This window comes from Capricornis sumatraensis, chromosome 9, assembly GCF_032405125.1.
Source record: "Capricornis sumatraensis isolate serow.1 chromosome 9, serow.2, whole genome shotgun sequence".
NCBI classification, from domain to species: domain Eukaryota; kingdom Metazoa; phylum Chordata; class Mammalia; order Artiodactyla; family Bovidae; genus Capricornis; species Capricornis sumatraensis.
The window spans coordinates 94,385,052-94,404,353 of NC_091077.1; the positions used below are offsets into that span (position 1 = coordinate 94,385,052).

General features: G+C 41.6%; 1 protein-coding gene across 1 annotated transcript in view; it reads left to right on the top strand.

Moving 5' to 3' along the window:
- RHOBTB3 (Rho related BTB domain containing 3) overlaps window positions 1–19,302 on the top strand; it is a 60,316-nt gene that overhangs the window by 34,575 nt on the left and 6,439 nt on the right. Inside the window, exons 7-10 of the mRNA XM_068981127.1 lie at window positions 3,369–3,489; window positions 8,591–8,764; window positions 11,586–11,752; window positions 18,080–18,176. Of these exons, the coding sequence (XP_068837228.1) occupies window positions 3,369–3,489; window positions 8,591–8,764; window positions 11,586–11,752; window positions 18,080–18,176 (559 nt within the window). The remainder of the gene's footprint in view (window positions 1–3,368; window positions 3,490–8,590; window positions 8,765–11,585; window positions 11,753–18,079; window positions 18,177–19,302) is intronic.

Consider the following 19,302-nt stretch of genomic DNA (forward strand, 5'->3'; position numbering starts at 1 on the left):
CATGTAAGAATTGAAATATGTATGAGTCATGTCTTTAAAATGTTGGTTTGTGAATTCTGTTCCCTGAGACATTCCCCTGGGACTCTGGGAATATGCAGTCTATGTTAAGAATGAAGGCTGTTGAGTTTGCCCAGTTGTAGTCAGGCTTATGGGAGACGGTGCTTTCTCACTGCTCACAATTTCATTCCAAACAATTTTCAGGGGCATGGCAGTTTCAGTGTGTCTTTTTCAAGAGTTCCGAGAAATCTCCTTGACTGGGTGGACAGCTGAGGATTTGTTTCTCATCCAGTATAGAGTTAAAATCATATGTTAGCTTCATAGATTATAGAAATATAGACTTTGTATATGGTCATAAACTACTGCACATGAGAACTCTTGTAACTGAGATTTTGCAGAGTCTGTAAGTGCCTTAGCCGTAAGTTTGTTCACTTTTAAGATGACTACATTAAACAATTTAGCCAGAATCTTATTTCAGATTCTGTGATAAACAAGTCGGCTACAGTAGATAAAAAGATAAGTTGTGTGCACTGCTTAGCAGAACAGAGGTTTATGTTAAATGTAAGAAAAATGATTATTTCTTTAATTTTTTATACAGATGACTGCCAGTGCTACAACCTAAGTTTATTAACATTTTAAGTTAATGTTTCAAAACTGCACTAAGTTTTTATAAAGATTCCTGACTATTCTTTAAATAAAATAATGATCTCTTTTTAAACAAAATATGGAATTAAAGGGTAAGACCATTCTTTTCTTGTTTTAATAACACATGGAAGCAAGTATACAGAAGCTGGCCACTTGTGCAGGTGTATGGCAGGGTGGTAGCCCTTACAGTCTAATTCAGCTAAATAATGCTTTTGTAGAAATGTGCATTATAGACTTGCACTCTGCTTTTCAAAAGTTCTCTAGATGAACTTACTCACAGACCAGTGAAAATATATATATTCTCTCCAAACTTCTGCCCTTGGTTTTTTTTTTTTTTTTTCCTTCAAATTCAAGGCATGGTTGGAAGTTCTTGGTGGCCTAATAGAATTCTGGGCTTTCATTGCTGTGGCCTGAGTTCAGTCCCTGGTCAGGGAATTAAGATCCTGTAAGCCATGTGGTGTGGCTGCCCCCCCCCCAAAAATCAAGGCTTGGTGACAAGGAAATCTGTTATACAGATTCATAATCTTTATATGTTGATACCTAAAATACATTTACATGTGTTCATGATGTACAAATTCATAACCTTTACCTAAATGGTTAGGACAGAAGTGTTGCCTGTTCTAAACCTGAGCTTTTCCTTGGGTTGGATTCTGAACAGTCATTCCTTTGAGTAGCAAGAATAAAACAACTTCTTCTTGGGGAAGGGAAAGCTGGGGCCTGTGTTAGTCGATGGAACTGAATTAAATCCTTCCTTTGCACCGGAGGACACAGGGGTTCTTGTGTGCCTTGCTCCTGTGCTTTCCTGGGGTCTCTCTTCTTTGAGTATTGGGAATCAGGAAATAATCCGTTTAAATTGTGTCTGCCACAAATTACCTGTGGCTTTGAGTGAGTCTTCTCAGGGCTGTCTCTAGAATGAGGGATAAACTAGTCATAGTTTATCAGTTTATCAGGCATAGTTTATAGGATTTACTGAATCCTAACCATTCTAACCAATCCTAACCACGAAGAACTTCCATCTCTGCCTAGTTTATCTCTAGACTGATTTCTGAAGCCCCTGCTAGCCCTCAGGTTCTGAGGATGCTTTTTGACTGTTCCTCTTCTTTATGTGTAGGAGTCCCCCCAGTCCTTACCCCCAGTTCCTTCAATGTGCATTAAAGTATATTGTGTATAAGAACTTAGATTATAGGAGCAGGGTTTGTATAATCCTGTTTGGGTTGTCTTTTTCGCTCATGAGTATCATCCTGGAGTGTGTGTTCTTCTTTGAGAGGAAGGGTAAGGTTTTCTTCCTTCTCACCAAACATTTTAACTTCCCACCCTAGTAGATTAACTCAGAGTGGGGAGTAGGTGCCTTTTATTCTTATTGTTAATGTTGTACACTTGGTTATTTCTTAGAGATAAAGCTTTCTGAATTTCCTGTCTAGCTGAGCAGAGGGTCAAGAGTTCTGACCCAGCCTGAGGTTCTGAGAGTCAGCCAGGGAAATGGGTGATGGAGGAAGGGAGAGGGGCTGGCCCTCATTTCCTGGGGCTCTTTCCTTCAGAAAGGATTGTCTGAAGGATCACAGAAAGGATACACAGAGCACCAGATCCTGAATGGGGAGCAGAGAAAGGCTGGAGACCCCCAGCCTTCTTCACTGTTAACTGGAGGCTCCAGCTAGGAGTTCGGAGAGGACAGATCAGTGTGGTCATGGGACAGGGTTTCTAGAGCTCCAGATGAGAGATGCAGGCAGCCTTTGATAGATTCCAGCCATCAGGACTGCGGGCAGGAGAGATATTTAGGATTATAAGGTTGTAGATAGTTCCTCACTCCCAGGTGTATTGACGTTGAATCTAGTGAGCAGTAGAACTTAATGTGATTGGTGAAAAATATGTGTTTTCTTAATTGCAAATTAAATTTTGTGTATATATTTTTTTAACTAGTGAATAGACAAGCAGGTTGTATATGCAAACATGTTTTACTAGGCGTTCCTATGAGGTCGCACTACTGTCGTCTGTTTCCCAGCGCCCCACCGCTTCTCGGTTGAAGCGTTTTCACTTAGCCAGCTCCTTCGCTGCTGTGAGTGCTGCGCAGGGCAGTGGTGCTATTGACAGGTAGCAGATGTAGTTCTCGAGGGCAGGTTTCCACGAAAGTTATGACCAGAGGGGCCATAGAGGGGGTAATCATTACTCCTTTAGACAGCAGAGATTTCCACATTCTCTAAGCAAATTATCAAAGCATATTGTATAATATTTCCTCTTGTATTTTCTTTTTTTTTTGGAAGTTATTTTATTTTATTTATTTTTTTTAATTTTTATTTTTACTTTATTTTACTTTACAATACTGTATTGGTTTTGCCATACATTGACATGAATCCACCACGGGTGTACATGCGTTCCCAAACATGAACCCCCCTCCCACCTCCCTCCCCATAACATCTCTCTGGGTCATCCCTGTGCACCAGCCCCAAGCATGCTGTATCCTGCGTAGGACATAGACTGGCGATTCGATTCTTACATGATAGTATACATGTTACAATGCCATTCTCCCAAATCATCCCACCCTCTCCCTCTCCCTCTAAGTCCAAAAGTCCATTATACACCTCTGTGTCTTTTTTGCTGTCTTGCATACAGGGTCGTCATTGCCATCTTTCTAAATTCCATATATATGTGTTAGTATACTGTATTGGTGTTTTTCTTTCTGGCTTACTTCACTCTGTATAATCCTCTCGTATTTTCATTTCTCCTCATAGTTTAATTGCCTAAGGAACTGCAAAACCTATCAAGCCAGAAAACCTCTGTGGTTTTATAACACATCCCTCAAGTTTTTCCTTAATAAACCAATGCTTGCTGATGTTGTCTTCGAAATACAAGGTACGGTTCAGTTTTTACAAAGTTCATCATTTGTTTTAGTTTCTTGTTTTAACTTTGTTTCAATTTTGAGTATTTTAGGTGAAGGAATGACTATACTCTATTGTAGAATATAGATTAATAGTACTTGAATTTCTACAAATTTCTACAGTTTCTAGAAAATTTCATTTTCTAGGGAAATGAAATATTTTATTAAAATAAGAAAATAAATTTATATTTTCCTTAGTTCGTTGTTATTGTTACCCAGTGCTTCGTTAACTTTTAGGGCCTAGCTGGGGATAGAGCGATGATGCAGATCACCCACTTGTGTATTTTGTTTGTGTATTTCTTCAAGATCGTAGTTTTTAAATCATTTGAAACTAGCCCCCTCAACATTTAACATTACATCTAGTTTATGTGTTCCGCTCTTTTCCTTTTTATTTGAGCAAAAGGTGTCTGTAGCTACTACTACATTTACTTCTCAATGACACTCAGAGCTATTGCTGCTTTTTAGCTCTGTTGGAAAGTAATGCTGCCTAATTTTAATAAAGATGAGCTCTTTTAATGCTCATTATTGTTATTCGCTTGGATACTTTGTCACTTTAGTAGATTGAATGCATAGTCTTAAAAATGAATTGTGAAATACCTTTAATTAGGAAAAGTTGTTTCAAATGAATTAAGTACACTTTCAGGTGGGCCGTTACTAAAAGGAAGATTTAATTTAATTTTATGGTAGAAATGTATGGCAGCTAATAGTACCTTACTTTTTAAAAATGTTCACCAGAAGGATTTGTTTTGCTTTTAACTCTGGTCACTTGCCAAGACAAACAGTGAATTGGAAACTTTCCAAGGTGCCTTTGGGTAAGCGGCTGGTAGTAGCTGCAGTGTGAGTGTGGGCTACTGAGAATGGGACAGTCAGTGACCTTGAAATTGTGTAAAAAGGGATTCGGAGGAAAGAAGGCTCACAGTTGACCAAACTTCCTTATAATTTGCCTAGGAGGCACGGACGCAAATAATTGTACACTATTATTTTGCAATATTATTTTAATATTTTACACTGTTATTTTAGTGTAACCTGTTGGAAAGAGTTTCATGGGGAATGTCCAGTGCATGAAAATATATGTTACACTGAGAGGAGAGAGAGCAGTGATACATAGCCTCCTGCTGTTCTTCGGTGATCCCACCCACCGACCCTTCGCAGGCACCTGTTTGCACCTCCACCGTGGCAGCGGCCGGACCTGCAAGAGGCCCCTGTAATGCCTGCGGATACCACGTGGCAGCTGCTCTGACGCCCTTTGTAGCCTCGTCAGCTCAACACCCGAGGCCCCCAAGGGAGTCAGGAGCGGAGAGGGGCAGGAATGGATGAGAGCAGGGTCCTGCAGCACCTCTGCCATCCACTGGTGGAGAGGCTGCCTGGCTCTGAGGAGTGGGGAGGGCAGCTCCCGGAGCCGTGGTCACGGCTCTGGGGAGGGTCTGCAGCCCTAGCTCCAGCCTTGGCTTTGCTTTCCAGACAGTGTGTGTGTATCCTTGGGCCGGTCCTCCGTATGTCCGCCTGGAGTCTTCTCATTTGCAAAGTGAAGACCGTGAATCATGTCGATTCTAAAAGGTCCCTTCTAGTGTTAAGCTTGATGAGACGGTAGTGACAGAGCAGGTCAGGGTGTTGCTTGGAAGCATTTTTACTATTTAATAGGTTTGGCTGTGTTACTTTGCTTTTCGGATCCTCTGTTTCCTCACCTGTAAGATGGGGATGCTCGTGTCTACCTGGGAGAGGGTGACTGGTCGTGAGGGTGGAGATGATGGTGCGTGGAAAGGCACGTTTAGAGGCAGACCGCACTGCCGTTTTCTGTGCTGAATCCAGGGCTGAGCAAATCCTTTTAAAAAATGTTCAGACATCGCTGACACTGAGTGGAGTTGACATGAGATATAAAACTGACTGAAATAGTCACCAAATGTACACATATACAAATGTATAAATGTATACAATGTGTATGTAAGTTTGTGTCTTTTCCCATTAGATAAAACTAGCCACAGTAAATTTTTGGATACGATGTAGAAAGATATGTTTCCTTTTGACATTTGAATCTGTGCCTTATGAAAAATGCTATTACAGAGCTACATTCTGTCTTGTTTACTTAGTACATATTCTGAACTTCTCTTGAGCTAGACAAGTTTCCTGTTTTCAGGATAAAACAAAAGAATGATTCTAAAAATTTCATTTTTGAAACTTGGCAAGTAGTGTGAAGAAGGTATAAAAAATGTAGCATTTTAGTATGTAATAAAAACAAGGATCCTTGATAATCTGTGCAGAGTTACTAGAAGCTGGGCTTTAAATATTGTTTCACTCTTAAAACTCTTTTCTGAAAAAAAAAGTAACAATTTAATACTACAAAGGAAAGTTACTTTAGGTCTTGATGTTTTCAAAGGACATACTCATCTGTTAACTAGAAAACTGAGGTCTTTTTCCCCCTGTGATTCTTCAGCTCTATCCTATTGCTGTTGTGTAAATAATCACTACCTTATTTTCATGTACATGTTTTATACTTTGCTTATATGTATATACACAGTGTTAAAAATGTGGCTGTACTGAGGTATTGTATTACAGTCTCACAGTAGAACAATTTATAACACCAGAATAATAGTTTGAAAGGGTGAGAAACAGAAATGGGTATTTTCTTGATTGGAGGTGTAATGGTTTTTCAAACTCAATTCCAAGCTTGAAGTGGGCCTTAAAAATGCTTGAAGGCCCTGAGTGTTCTGTTCTTGGTTTTGTAACTCCATTGTTAGCACAGTTATCAACAGGAAATTTCTGTTCAAGTTTCAAGGTTACCCATCAAGTTTCTTTCCCATCTACTGCTATCTACTAGGTGTTTATATTATTTTATTTTATTTTTTAGCCAATCTTAAATTCCTCTGCTTAACCCAAATTGTAGTTTATTTAAGCCATACTCCTAATTTTTTTTTTCTTTTTTCATGGTTCCTTATTTAAGATTTTAGAATCTTCAAGTTGAAAGTCAAATTGCATCACCTATTTGAATTCTTTGTTAATTGCTGTGTACAAATACACCCAGCACACTTTTGTTGTGGGAACTGGTCACCCCCCAACCGATAGACATAGTAACATTGAGGGTGGGTGACCGAAAGGCAGAGAGGGGGTCAGGAAGGGAGGCTGCCTCCTGGTAGGTGTGGGGACCTGGCAGGAAAACTCCTGAGACTTCTCCCTGCACGCACGGGAGATGGGTCTGTGCAGGCGCTGGGCAGTGAGCACAGAACTGGCGCTGTTTGTGCATCGCATGTGGGTCCCCAGGGGTTATTGGCTTTGGGAGAAAGTCACTAGGCTTGCGCGGAACTTTCTTCTTTTTTTCTGAGTCAGAAGATGTTGCGCTTGGATATTCAAGAGCATGAAGAACCCAGTAACTAAATATTTTGGAGAAGAATATACGCCCCTGAGAAGTATGAGATTTGGGGGCTGCCAGATGCAGACTTGTGGGCAGGGCAGAGTAGTCTGGCTCATAGAGTTACTTTCTGGAAGGGGAGAATTTTGTCACTCACACTGGCTGCGGTGTCTTCCACCAAACTAAAAGTTTGGCGTCTCCACACAGATATAAGAACAGACTTTTGGACTCTATGGGAGAAGGCGAGGCTGGAATGATTTGGGAGAAGAGCGCTGAAATGTGTATATCACCATATGTGAAACAGATCACCAGTCCAAGTTCGATGCGTGAAACAGGGCACTCAAAGCGCTGGGACAACCCAGAGGGATGGGATGGGGAGGGAGGTGGGAGGGGCGTTCAGGATGGCAGACACGTGTACACCCTTGGCTGATTCATGTCAGTGTATGGCAAAAACCACCACAATATTGTAAAGTCATTAGCCTCCAATTAAATTAATTAATTTAAACAAACAACAAAAAGATAATAAAAGTTTGGCGTCTCCAAAGTGAGGTAGCTCCATGTTTCTCATCTTTGCACGTTCCAAACGTGGTGGTTGTCACGTGGCAGATGCTTGATGGTGATCTGTTGATCTGATCTAGACTGAGCTGAAGGCTGGCTGTAGGTTTGTGGTTTCCTCAGGAGGTGGGAATGGTGAGCCTCAGGTTACCTGAGTCCCGTCTGCCACAGCCGTGGTCCCTTGGCATGGTAGTTGGAGGGCTTAGCAAGTTTCACTGGAGAGTCAGTTCAGTTTCATGCGCTTCAGTGAGGCATATAGGCTGAAAAGTGAAAAGTGAAGTCGCTCAGTGGTGTCCACCTCTTTGCGACCCCATGGACTGTACCCAGGCTCCTCCATCCATGGGATTCTCCAGGCAAGAGTACCGGAGTGGGTTGGCATTTCCTTCTCCAGGGGATCTTCCCGATCCAGGGGTCAAACCCAGGTCTCCCGCCTTGCAGGCAGATGCTTTACCCTCTGAGCCACCAGGGAAGATATAGGCTGAGGGGCCTTTAAACTTTAAAGCAGCCCTGGCCCTCCCACAATGTGCAGGCATTATTCATCTAGGAAGGGGAGGTTCCCTGTGGAGGTAGTGTGACAGGGAGGAAGCAGGGGACTAGATCATCCATCCTCTTCCGAATTTTCCGTGAAGTCTGAAATGTTGCCTTTGGCCCCACAAGAATTTCCCTTGCCATTCTTGCTGTGATCTATGAACTGCTTAGGCTAAGCATGATTTATTTTCCTGTTTCTGATACACAGAAGCCCAGCCAAGACTGTTCTGTGAGTAATGGCTGTGTTTCCTTGGTAGGGCACATGGGCAGGGGTGGGTAGTGGTATTTCAAGCCAATTGTAGAGGAATAGATGTTTTGTTATAAAAACATGTAGCAAAATATTTCATTTCAGTGTTTCTAGCTTCAGGAAATAAAAACTAAGTAACAAATAATTGCCTGTAACAAATAATTGCCTGACTTGCAAATTGTTCCTTTCAAAGCCAACTTTTAAACTCTCTTAATTTTTCAATTTATTTAAAAAACTGAAAAGTGTCTGAATTTTAATGCTGGTTGTCACCCCCAGATCTGGTTTTTGAATATCAGCTTAGCTGTGCCTAATGCAGTACCATTGTGATTAGAAGGAAAATTGCTAGAACAGTAACTCGGGAAGCTTATCGCCCTTAGCTTTTTTTCCCTGTTGAACCTTACAGGTACGACGGTGCCGGCCCACAGGGCCATCCTGGTGGCCCGGTGTGAAGTGATGGCAGCCATGTTTAACGGGAATTACATGGAAGCAAAGAGTGTTCTGATTCCAGTTTATGGTGTTTCCAAAGAGACTTTCTTGTCGTTCTTGGAATATCTATATACAGACTCCTGTTGCCCAGGTGAGCCATTATACATGTTAGATGATGATGATGTTCAGTCTCCAAGTCATGTCCAACTCTTTGAGACTTCATGGACTGTAGGCTCCTCTGTCCTCCACTGTCTCCCAGCCTTTTCTTTGCTCAGATTCATGTCCATTGAGTGGACATGATACTATCTAACCATCTCATCCTCTACCACCCTTTTCTCCTTTGCCTTCAATCTTTCCCAACATCAGTGTTGGGCTTGCCTCATGGCTCAGTGGTAAGGAATCTGCCTGACAAGGCAGGAGACCTGGGTTCAATCCCTGGGCCGGGAAGATACCCTGGAGAAGGAAATGGCAACACACTCCAGTATTCTTGCCTGGAGAATCCCACGAACAGAGGGGGCGGAGAGGGGAGCTACACTCCATGGGGTCACAAAAGAGTTGGACACAAGAACTAAGCAACAAGAACATGTTAAATAGAATCTCATAATTCTTTCTTTCCTGATAATCCATTTTGAGACATTGCTTTCTATGAAACCTCTTTTCATTTAAGGTTTGTGGGAGCTGACATCATGGAATGTGCCAAGCAGGTGGAGGTGATGTTGGGACAACAGAGAATTTTCGTAGTCAGTTCAAGTGCCAGAGTGGTGATTGGGTGCCTCTTGTGGGCTCTCAGACCGTGGGATAAGTTCACGTGTCTCTGCAGCGCCGACTGCACGCTGATCCCTGCAGGCCCTCTGAGGTGGAGGCATCTCATGGTGCTCAGCGGCTACTCCACTGCCGCATATTAGGGCGGAGAGCTCTCTAGACACTGTCCTTTCTTTCATGAGGAGAACAGGGTTGGGCCACCACTTTTTATGGCTCTGACTTCTGATTGAGGCCCTTTTAAGAAATTTCAATATTCTGAGATTCCTGTGGTTGTCACTCTAGCCCAGAGGATGGCCTTTTTCCAACTTTTAATACTAAAAAGTCTGACTTTTTTCTGACTTTTAGAATCATACTCTCCTAAAGTGGACTTACCCAAAAACTTTTCTTCAGTGGTTTAGAATGCCCAGTGGACTGTAGGATTTATTTCCCTGTTCACCGACTGTTGACTGGGAACTGTCTGTTGCAGCTGCAGAGTGGACCAGATTTTGGAGGTTCCCCAGACCTGGAGGCACTTTAGAGAAACTGCAGAACCCTTGCCACAGACCCGGAGCCTTGGGATGCAGGCATGGAAGCCCCTTTTAACTAGTTTTTATCCTTTGACCACCAGATGGCTCCCACTGCAGATGCAACCAGAATAAGCCCTGGTGGTGTAGTCCAGGAGCCTGGGGCCTTGGTTACAAGGACTGTACCAGACACCGTTGCCAATATAAAAAGAAAATACACCTTTCAAACCATACCTCTCTTCAGGCTTACTGCTTTAATTTTACATTCAGAAATGTTTGTTATTGAAATCTTCTGTTATAAATAAGTCATGAGCCCTCTAGTGAAAAGTTTTAGAAATTCTAGGACAGAAAATTCTTTTAATTGAATCAGTTCTGGTCTTGCAGCTATCTATAGAATGTTTTGGAGCCAGTTACAGTCGTTAGTGTTAGAGACTGGCTTATAATTGCTGTTTAGTAAAAATGAAAGCATTGATTCTCATCAGAATGTCTGTTACTGGATATTTTATTATTTTGGTATTGGAAACATTTGTATATTAAAATATTTGACTGGATTTGGAATAATAAGGAAATTTGTTTTCTCAGTCATCCTCTCACTAGAGTAATCGAAGCTTTGGATTTTAAGTTTTATCTTACTAATTACAAAAAAAAAATGCCCAGAAAAAGCAGCCGTAACTGTAAGACAAAATACTTTAAAAATGGTAAAAGGTGAAGTGTGGGGGGAATGAGTCAAAATGAATAAACAGAAAGTTAACCTGGATACTGGAATATTTGCACTGGGAAATTGCAGAAAGGAAAATATTCATTTTGATAAATATTTATCATACACACTATTCTTGGTTCCTTGCTACGTTTAAAGAGGGACAAGAAAGAATTACATGAAAAAAAAAAAAAAAAGAAAGAATTACATGAAAAAAATCGTTCGACATACATAGAAGTGTTTTAAAAGAAAAAAACTAACAAAAAAACACCTGGGTGACTGCAGGGATTTAGGGAAGGGGGATATTTTAGTGCTTAATTGGCCCAGAGTATCAGTTGAGGAAGAAGAAAGAAGTTTTGGAGAAGGGAGTGGCGGTGATTACTCACCAAAGTGAATATACTGCATGCCACTAACCTTTGCACTTAAAATGTAATGTTCTGTTTACACTTAAAACTTTTTGTTACGTTTAGTTTACCACAATAAAAGCCAAACAAACCTGGGGACTTAAGCCAGAAGGAAAATTGCAAGGATTTAGTATACTTTCACTTTTCACTTTCATGCATTGGAGAAGGAAATGGCAACCCACTCCAGTGTTCTTGCCTGGAGGATCCCAGGGACAGGGGAGCCTGGTGGGCTGCCGTCTATGGGGTCGCACAGAGTCAGACACAACTGAAGCGACTTAGCAGCAGCAGCAGTATAGCTAACAGACAGAATTACCCAGTAGCCCTGGAGTTGATTATTAAGGGCAACGGTAGAATCTCTTTTCTCTGGAGAATTGAAAACAACAACAACAGGTTCACGTCTGAGTCCAAAAGCGTGAATGAATCCCACTTAAAATGGAGTCATCGTTTAGCTTGCTGACTCAACTCCTGCAAGGCCTTTTCTAGGCATTCTCTGTGACACTGGTTGGTACAGCCAGCACTTCTTCGTTTTTGCTGTTGTTCTGTGGCGAGGTCAGAAAGGAGATGGTGTTATCGCCCGTTGTCTCTTCTCTCCCTTCCTTGCGTCAGCCGGCATTTTCCAGGCCATGTGCCTCCTGATCTGTGCGGAGATGTACCAGGTGTCCAGACTGCAGCACATCTGTGAGCTCTTCATCATCACCCAGCTGCAGAGCATGCCGAGCCGGGAGCTGGCGTCCATGAACCTCGACATAGTCGACCTGCTCAAAAAAGCCAAGGTAATCGGCCCCTGCATTTCTGGTTGGTTGATATTAAAAATAATAATAATAATTACAAAAATTAAATTACTTCAAACATTTTGTTTGCTTGTTTCTCAAGAGTTGCATTACCCTGAAGAACTAATGAAAATTAGTGAAGAAAAAATTTGAGGAAGGCAATGGCAACCCACTCCAGTACTCTTGCCTGGAAAATCCCATGGATGGAAGAACCTGATAGGCTACAGTCCGTGGGGTCGCAAAGAGTCGCACACAACTGAGTGACTTCAGTTTCACTTTTTCACTAATGAAAATTAGTTTGGAAATATGGCTACATGAGTTAAATGTGCCCTGACAGCATCTCTGCAGATAATTTTGGAGCATAGTGTTTTTGAGCAATCCTTTTCTAAGGAGACAGTTGCCAATATGGAATTTTCCCAACTGAGTGGTGGTGGTCCTTGCTAGCGTCAGTCGTGTGTGATGCTGTATTGTTCTGTACAGGCAGTAGAGAAAATAGAACTTACCTTGAATTTCCCTGAAATGATCCCATCTTAGGATTCCTGAGAGAAAAATGGAGTCATCGTTTAAATTGCCGACCCACTCCTTCAAGGCTTTTTTCTAGGCGTTCCCTGCGACACTGAATGATTCATACGTACTGAAAAGGGATGGTTAGTCTGAACTCACTTATTTGCTCATTCATTCATTCTTTCATACGTCTGTTCACTTCACGAGCATGTTTTACAGTTCTGCTTGTTTGCCGGAGGTGTTGACGGACTTGTCAGTCCCTTCGAGCATCTTTCATTGAAGCGTCTCAATGTATGAGGAGTTACTCTAGTATTCCATGGCCTGCCCTGAGACAGCCATCAGGGCACAGTGACTGACTCTGGACTTACATTAAGCTGAACCTTCTAAGTCTTTTTTTTTTTTTCTTTTCACAAAAATGTATTTGGTCCATCCTTACAGATGATCAGGACTTTGTGAAATCTGGCATACAACATATTGGTTGTCCCTATCAACTTTGACATCCAGAATTAGGAAAATATGACAAGTTTGTCTTCATCCAAGGTGCTAAGACAGAGCCACATAAGGGGGCAAAGGACTGACTCTCTGACAACTAAAAGCTTACCTCCATGCTGTGTTAGCCACTCAGTCATGTCCAACTCTCTGCGACCCCATGGACTACAGCCTGCCAGGCTCCTCTGTCCGTGGATTTCTCCAGCCAAGGACACTGGAGTGGCTTGCCATTCCTTCTCCAACCTCCATGCTGAGATGAATTCATTAATCCCTGTGTCCATTTCTGGGAATGTAAGGGAATTCATTTAAAGCATCTAGGTCTTCTCTTATTATCTCCATAGCTATTTTTCATTTCTCTCATAATCAAGTCCTCAGATAGATGTATTTAATATTAGAGAAAAAACAAATTTAAAAAAAAAAGAGATTAACCCTTATCTGTCTTTGAAATAGAATTACATTGAGCTTGGGATTAATAGCTATTCTCTAGATTTAGGTTAAAATTTTTTTTTATTCTTCCTAGCATTTTCACATGCATTTTTGAGTATCATTTTCATACATTCTAACAAGTCTTTCATACTTTAAAAAAAAATGTGCACAAGCTTTGTTTTCCTTATCTTGTAGTATCCTTTTACATAGTTCACGCATAAGAGAACTTTCTGCTTGGTTGCATTGATTTCTTTAAGTGCCCCTCCCTCAAACACACACACACACCACACAGTTCCTCATGAAAATCATTTATGATTGTATTGTCAGAAATTCTTCCTGACCTATTTTCCCTGAATGTGCAGTTTCTGACTGTGTGAGTAGTATCCTTATTTTCCCCCTTGAATTTTTAAAGTCTAAAACACCAACTCTGCGTGAATTTTACTGTTTCTGAAGACTTTTCTGTTTGCTAGCATTAAGCCTGCATTTGCTCATTTTCCTTTAGTCTGTTCCTGGCAGTCCCTAATTTGCCAATATGAATCACAGAAACAGGATCAATTTTCTTCCCAGTTCTCTTTGAAGTTCCTAGGTTGAGGTTCAGCTTAGCCAGCCAGTCCATCTGTCGGTCAGACTTTGGTTGACCTTTCCCCCATTGCTTCTTTGACTTCTGTCTTTTGGCACGATTAGACTTCTAGTGGCTCTCTGAATAATTGAGATTTCTAATCCCTCTATCATCTCTGCCGGTTTTGTATTGTATATCAGGAAAGCATCATTCATACTTTAAAAAAATTTTGATAGAGAAAAGGGTCACAAAGAGTTTTAAGCAGGAGATGATTACTTATTTTTTAAAACATATTTATTTATTCTGGCTGTGTCTGGTCTTAGTTGCAGCCTGTGGGGTCTGGTTCTCTGACCAGGGATTGAATCCAGGCCCCATGAATTGGGATCGTGGAGTCTTAGCCACTGGACCACCTGGGAAGGCCCACATCATTCGCAGTTTTGGCACAGATGAGAAGTTTTGGTATTCTCTCACTTCTGCTGGAACTTTCCTCTAACCTCTCTCAGTTCTTTACCATGATTCTACCTTTAGATTCATATATTTCCATCAGGTTGGAATCTTAACATGCAACAAAGGCTCCCCCACCTTAATCAGATCACCAGGCTTCCCTGGTGGCTCAGAGGTTAAAGCGTCTGCCTCCAATGCAGGAGACCCGGGTTTGATCCCTGGGTTGGGAATATCCTGGGTCGGGAAGATCCCCTGGAGAAGGAAATGGCAATCCACTCCAGTATTCTTGCCTGGAGAATCCCATGGACAGAGAAGCCTAGTAGGTTACAGTCCATGGGGTCACAAAGAGTCGGACACAACTAAGTGACTTCACTTCTTAATCAGATCAGTTCCTTTGGATCGAGGTAGAAATGCCCTATTCCTCGTCTCCTTTAAACCTTATCTTGGCAGACTTTGGTGATTCCTGTGAAGTCCTATTCGGAGAAAGCAATGGCACCCGACTCCAGTACTCTTGCCTGGAAAATTCCATGGACGGAGGAGCCTGGAAGGCTGCAGTCCATGGGGTCGCACAGAGTTGGACACGACTGAAACGACTTACCATGAAGTCCTATTTACTCTCACATTAAAGTGTTAAGTTCAACTTCTTATAATCTGTACATTGATATTTGGCTTCTTCAAGCCACCAGTTTTGTATCTAACAGTTTCCTTGTGAGTTTGCCGGCGGGGGGGGGGGGGGGGGGGGGCGGGGATACTTTCTCCATCATTACTATTCTTCACAGAGCTGTTCAGTGCTGTAGCATTTGCTTTATGGTATTTTTTTTCAGTTTAAACTGTCCTCTCAAGTCAGCACATATTCTTCCCAAAATGTAGTTTTTCCAGTAGGATGCATTTCATTTCTTGCCAAGAGCCCATAATTATAAAATCTTAAATCTTATTCAAAAATAAAATTCTGCCCTTGAACCATGTTTTTAATAGCCAACTATTCATTTCTGTGATCTCCCTCTCTCTTGAAGTCACAGCCTGTAGGCAGTGTTCTAATCAGTGAAAACATAAAGTGAAAAAAGATTGTTAAAATGTGATATAGTATTAAATGAGTTATAAAGTCTCTTATAATTCAAAAATGCCGATTTTGTATAATTAAAATCAGGACTTCCCTGGTGGTTCTGAGGTAAAGATTCCACCTGTCAATGCAGGAGACACGGATTCAATCTCTGGGTCAGGAAGATCTCCTGGAGGAGAAAATGGCAACCCATTCCAGTATTCTTGCCCAGAAAATCCCATGGGTAGAGGAGCCTAGCAGGCGTCCATGGGGTCGCAAAGAGTTGGACTCAACTTAGCAAATGAACAACGCCAACATAATTAAAATCACAGGGACATTTGAATTTACATGTTAAAATATTCCCACATTATGACTTAAAAGAGTGGTACTTGAGTTTCTTCCTTAAGATTGGAGATTACAAATCTGTTTTCAGTGTAGTGTTACTTATTGCTTACATGCGCTTTCCTGATGGCTCAGATGGTAAAGAGTCTGCCTGCAGTGCAGCAGACCCAAGTTTGATCCCTGGGTTGGGAAGATCTCCTAGAGAAGAGAATGTCTACCCACTCCAGTATTCTTGCTTATATACTATTTTTGAGTATAACAAGAATACTGGAGTGGGTAGTCATTCTCTTCTCTCTAAGAGAGCTGGGGCTTCCCTGATAGCTCACTTGGTAAAAAGACCCCAGTTTGATTCCTGGGTCAGGAAGATCCCCTGGAGAAGGGATAGGCTACCCACTCCAGTATTCTTGGGCTTGCCTGGTGGCTCAGCTGGTAAAGAATCTGCCTGCAATGTAGGAGACCTGGGTTCGATCCCTGGGTTGAGACCATCCCCTGGATTGAGACCATCCCCTGGAGAAGGGAATGGCTATCCACTCCAGTATTCTGGCCTGGAGAATTCAATGAATTACAATCCATAGGGTCGCAAAGAGTCAGATACGACAGCGACTTTCACTTAAGAGATCTATTAATATATTTAGCCTAAAGGTAGAAACAACCTAAATGTTTATCAATAGATGAGTGAATTAAACAGATGCGATACATGCAGTGAGACATTACTCAGCCTTAAAAAGGAACGAAGTTTGTGTGTATTGTGATGTGTGTGTGTGTGCTCAGTCATGTTTGACTCTTTGTGACTCCTCTGTCGATGGAATTTTCCAGGCAAGAACACTGTTGGGGGTTGCCATTTCCTCCTCCAGGGGATCTTCCCAACCCAGGGCTCAAACCCGGGTCTCCTGCATCTCCTGCACTGGCAGGCCAGTAGCACCACCTGGGAAACCCATGTGTGTGTGTGTTTTAGTTGGAGTATAGTCGCTTTACAGTGTCGTGTGAGTTTCTGCTGCGCAACAGTGTGAATCAGCTATATGCACATATATATCCCTTTCCCTCTTGCGCCTCCGTCACCCACACTGCATCCCAGAGTACCTGGCTCATCACAGAGCTTCCTGTGGTATACAGCAGCTTCCCACCAGCTATCTATTTCACACATGGCAGTGTGCACGTCAGTCCTAATCTCCCTATTTATCTCAGCCTTCTCTTCCCCCATGTGTCCATGTCTGTTCTCTACATGTGCGTCTTTATTCCTACCCTGCAAATAGCTTCGTCAGTACCATTTTTCTAGATTCCATATATATATGCATTAATATATGATCTTTGACTTTTTTCCTCTAACTTAACTTCACTCTGTATGACAGACTAGATTCATCCATATCACTGCCAATGGCTCAGTTTTGTTCCTTAAAAAGTAATGAAGTTTTAATGCATGCTGCCACATGGATGAACCTCGGGGACCTTATAGAATAAAGTAGAATAAATCAATCAGAAAAAAGACAAACAGTACATAATTTTGTATAACCTATATGAGCTACCTGGAATAGCCAAACTCATAGACAATAGAACAGTGGTTGCCAGAGACTGGGGGGTACGACAAAGGGGGAGTTATTGTTTAATGAGTACAGAGTTTCCGTTTGGGATGATAAAAAACTTCTGAAAATGGACAGTGGTGATGGTTGCACAATGATGTGAATATACTTAATGCCAACAAATTGTACAGTTAAAGGTGGTTAGAATGGTGAGTTTCATGTGACGTATATCTCACCACAGTAACATTGAAAGAGCTAGCCTCATGTTCCAAGGTGCCTGTCAGCAAGTTATTCTAATCCGAATTGCGTGGTTGGATGGATTAGTCATGGGTTGGAGGTGTCACTGGGTTGGCACCAAGGTGATGATGTCATGGCCAAGTTTCTGAGTCTCCCTTTTACCAGCTGTTGGAACTCAGGATAAATGTGCTGGAAATCCTGATCAGTGCAACCTACATGCCAGCTATAAGCAGCTATTCATCCATAACCTCACAGAAACACTTACATGTTAAAACCCATAGCCTTAGATCGATGACATTCCCTCCTCAGAATATTCTTTGCTTTTCTCTGCAGGTGAATTGGTTGAGATATGGCCAAGTGTATACCTTTATTAACTCTAATCCCCTCTCTGCCACACAGATATAAGTGTAGTTTGTGAAGGCCATGACCTTAGATGAAAAGCTTAAATGAAAATCCTTGAGAATCTCCAGTAGACTTTGTTACCCACAGATGTACTCATGCATCTGCTTAAAAGCCTTTTTAAGCTCCTGTGGCCACCGTAACTGTTTCTTCATTTGATTTGGTTTCTTCACTGATGTGATTTTATTATGATTTGTTAGTAAGGCTCCCTTTTCCTGCCTGCTGTCAGAGTGGGCTGAAGGTTGCATCGTGTACAGACACATTAAACATGGAATTGGGCCGTCTGTGAGTTCTCCTGGACCATTCCCTCAATCGTATCATCATGTTGACAGTCATTAGGTACAATATTGTCTCACTGTCCATTTTTCTTGCAGTTTCACCACTCTGATTGCCTCTCAACCTGGCTGCTTCATTTCATCGCCACTAACTACCTCATCTTCAGTCAAAAGCCTGAATTTCAGGATCTTTCAGGTAGATCGCTAATTAATGTTTTTTGGGGAAAATGATACTCTTTTTCTTAGATCTGAGGCATAATTTGTAGGAACAGTAGTTTTTAAAAAATAAGTCAGTGTAAGACATTCCTTTCAAGTATGCAGTGTGGTAATGAGGATACTTATAATACCTGTGTTTCATAAGAAGTTGACACGTGTTGCACAAGACACTTTCTAATGCTGGTTTCATAGCTCCCATCCATTTTTAAGTGCATTTTTTGTGTGTGAATTAGATAAAGTGGCCTCATATGGTATTTGGTTGTGATAAATGAGATTTGGTTTTAACCATCTAAGTCAGAAGCAACATTTAAATAGTTCAGCTTTTTAAATTCTCTTCTTATACAGAAAAATTTATTCCAACTTGTACTGGTTATCTCCTGTCTCTGTATACATCCATCATATTACTTGGCAATAATAATTTTTTTTATCAATCAAAGAGCGTTGCAAAGTTTACTGAGCAAAGAGTATACTTAATGTGATCTTTTAAGGTAAATTGTAGAGATTAAAACCAGTCAAACAGTGAGCTTCTGAGTGCTGCATAAGATGAAAGAAAATGAAAATAGAAGAGTCATCAAGGTAGTCAGTTTGGCTACAGTGGTTCGTTCATGTTATTGCCTAGAAAAGAGTCAAGGAACAATAAAGTTATTGATAAAAAGGAGAAGGTAAAGCTCTCCCGATCAGGTAGTTTCAAATGCTAAGCAGAGAAATCTCCCTGGCAATGGCCAAAGGTCTTGCAAGGTGGGCGGGAGCGGGAGCGGGGTGGGCAGCAGAGAGGAGGGAGGGGTAGGGGCCAGACCTTGTTGTTGAACTCATGCCAGCTACCTTCACCCAGAGTACTTCCGTTTTACCTGTAGAAATCTTCTATGTAAAAATTGGCTTGTAAAAGAGCATCTGATGCTAGATGTCCACCTCTTTTGTTTTCATTCACCTATTCATTGCATAGTTAGGGAAACCAAGAAACACACAGTCAGTTTTGGGCAGATGTATTCAGCCAGTCAGCACACATTGGATGCCTGTTGGGAGCCTCTTTCCATAGAATCTTAACAGTGCAGGAGAGGAACATAACACATCATAGCAGGAACAATAGATATTTACTGTTTACTTTG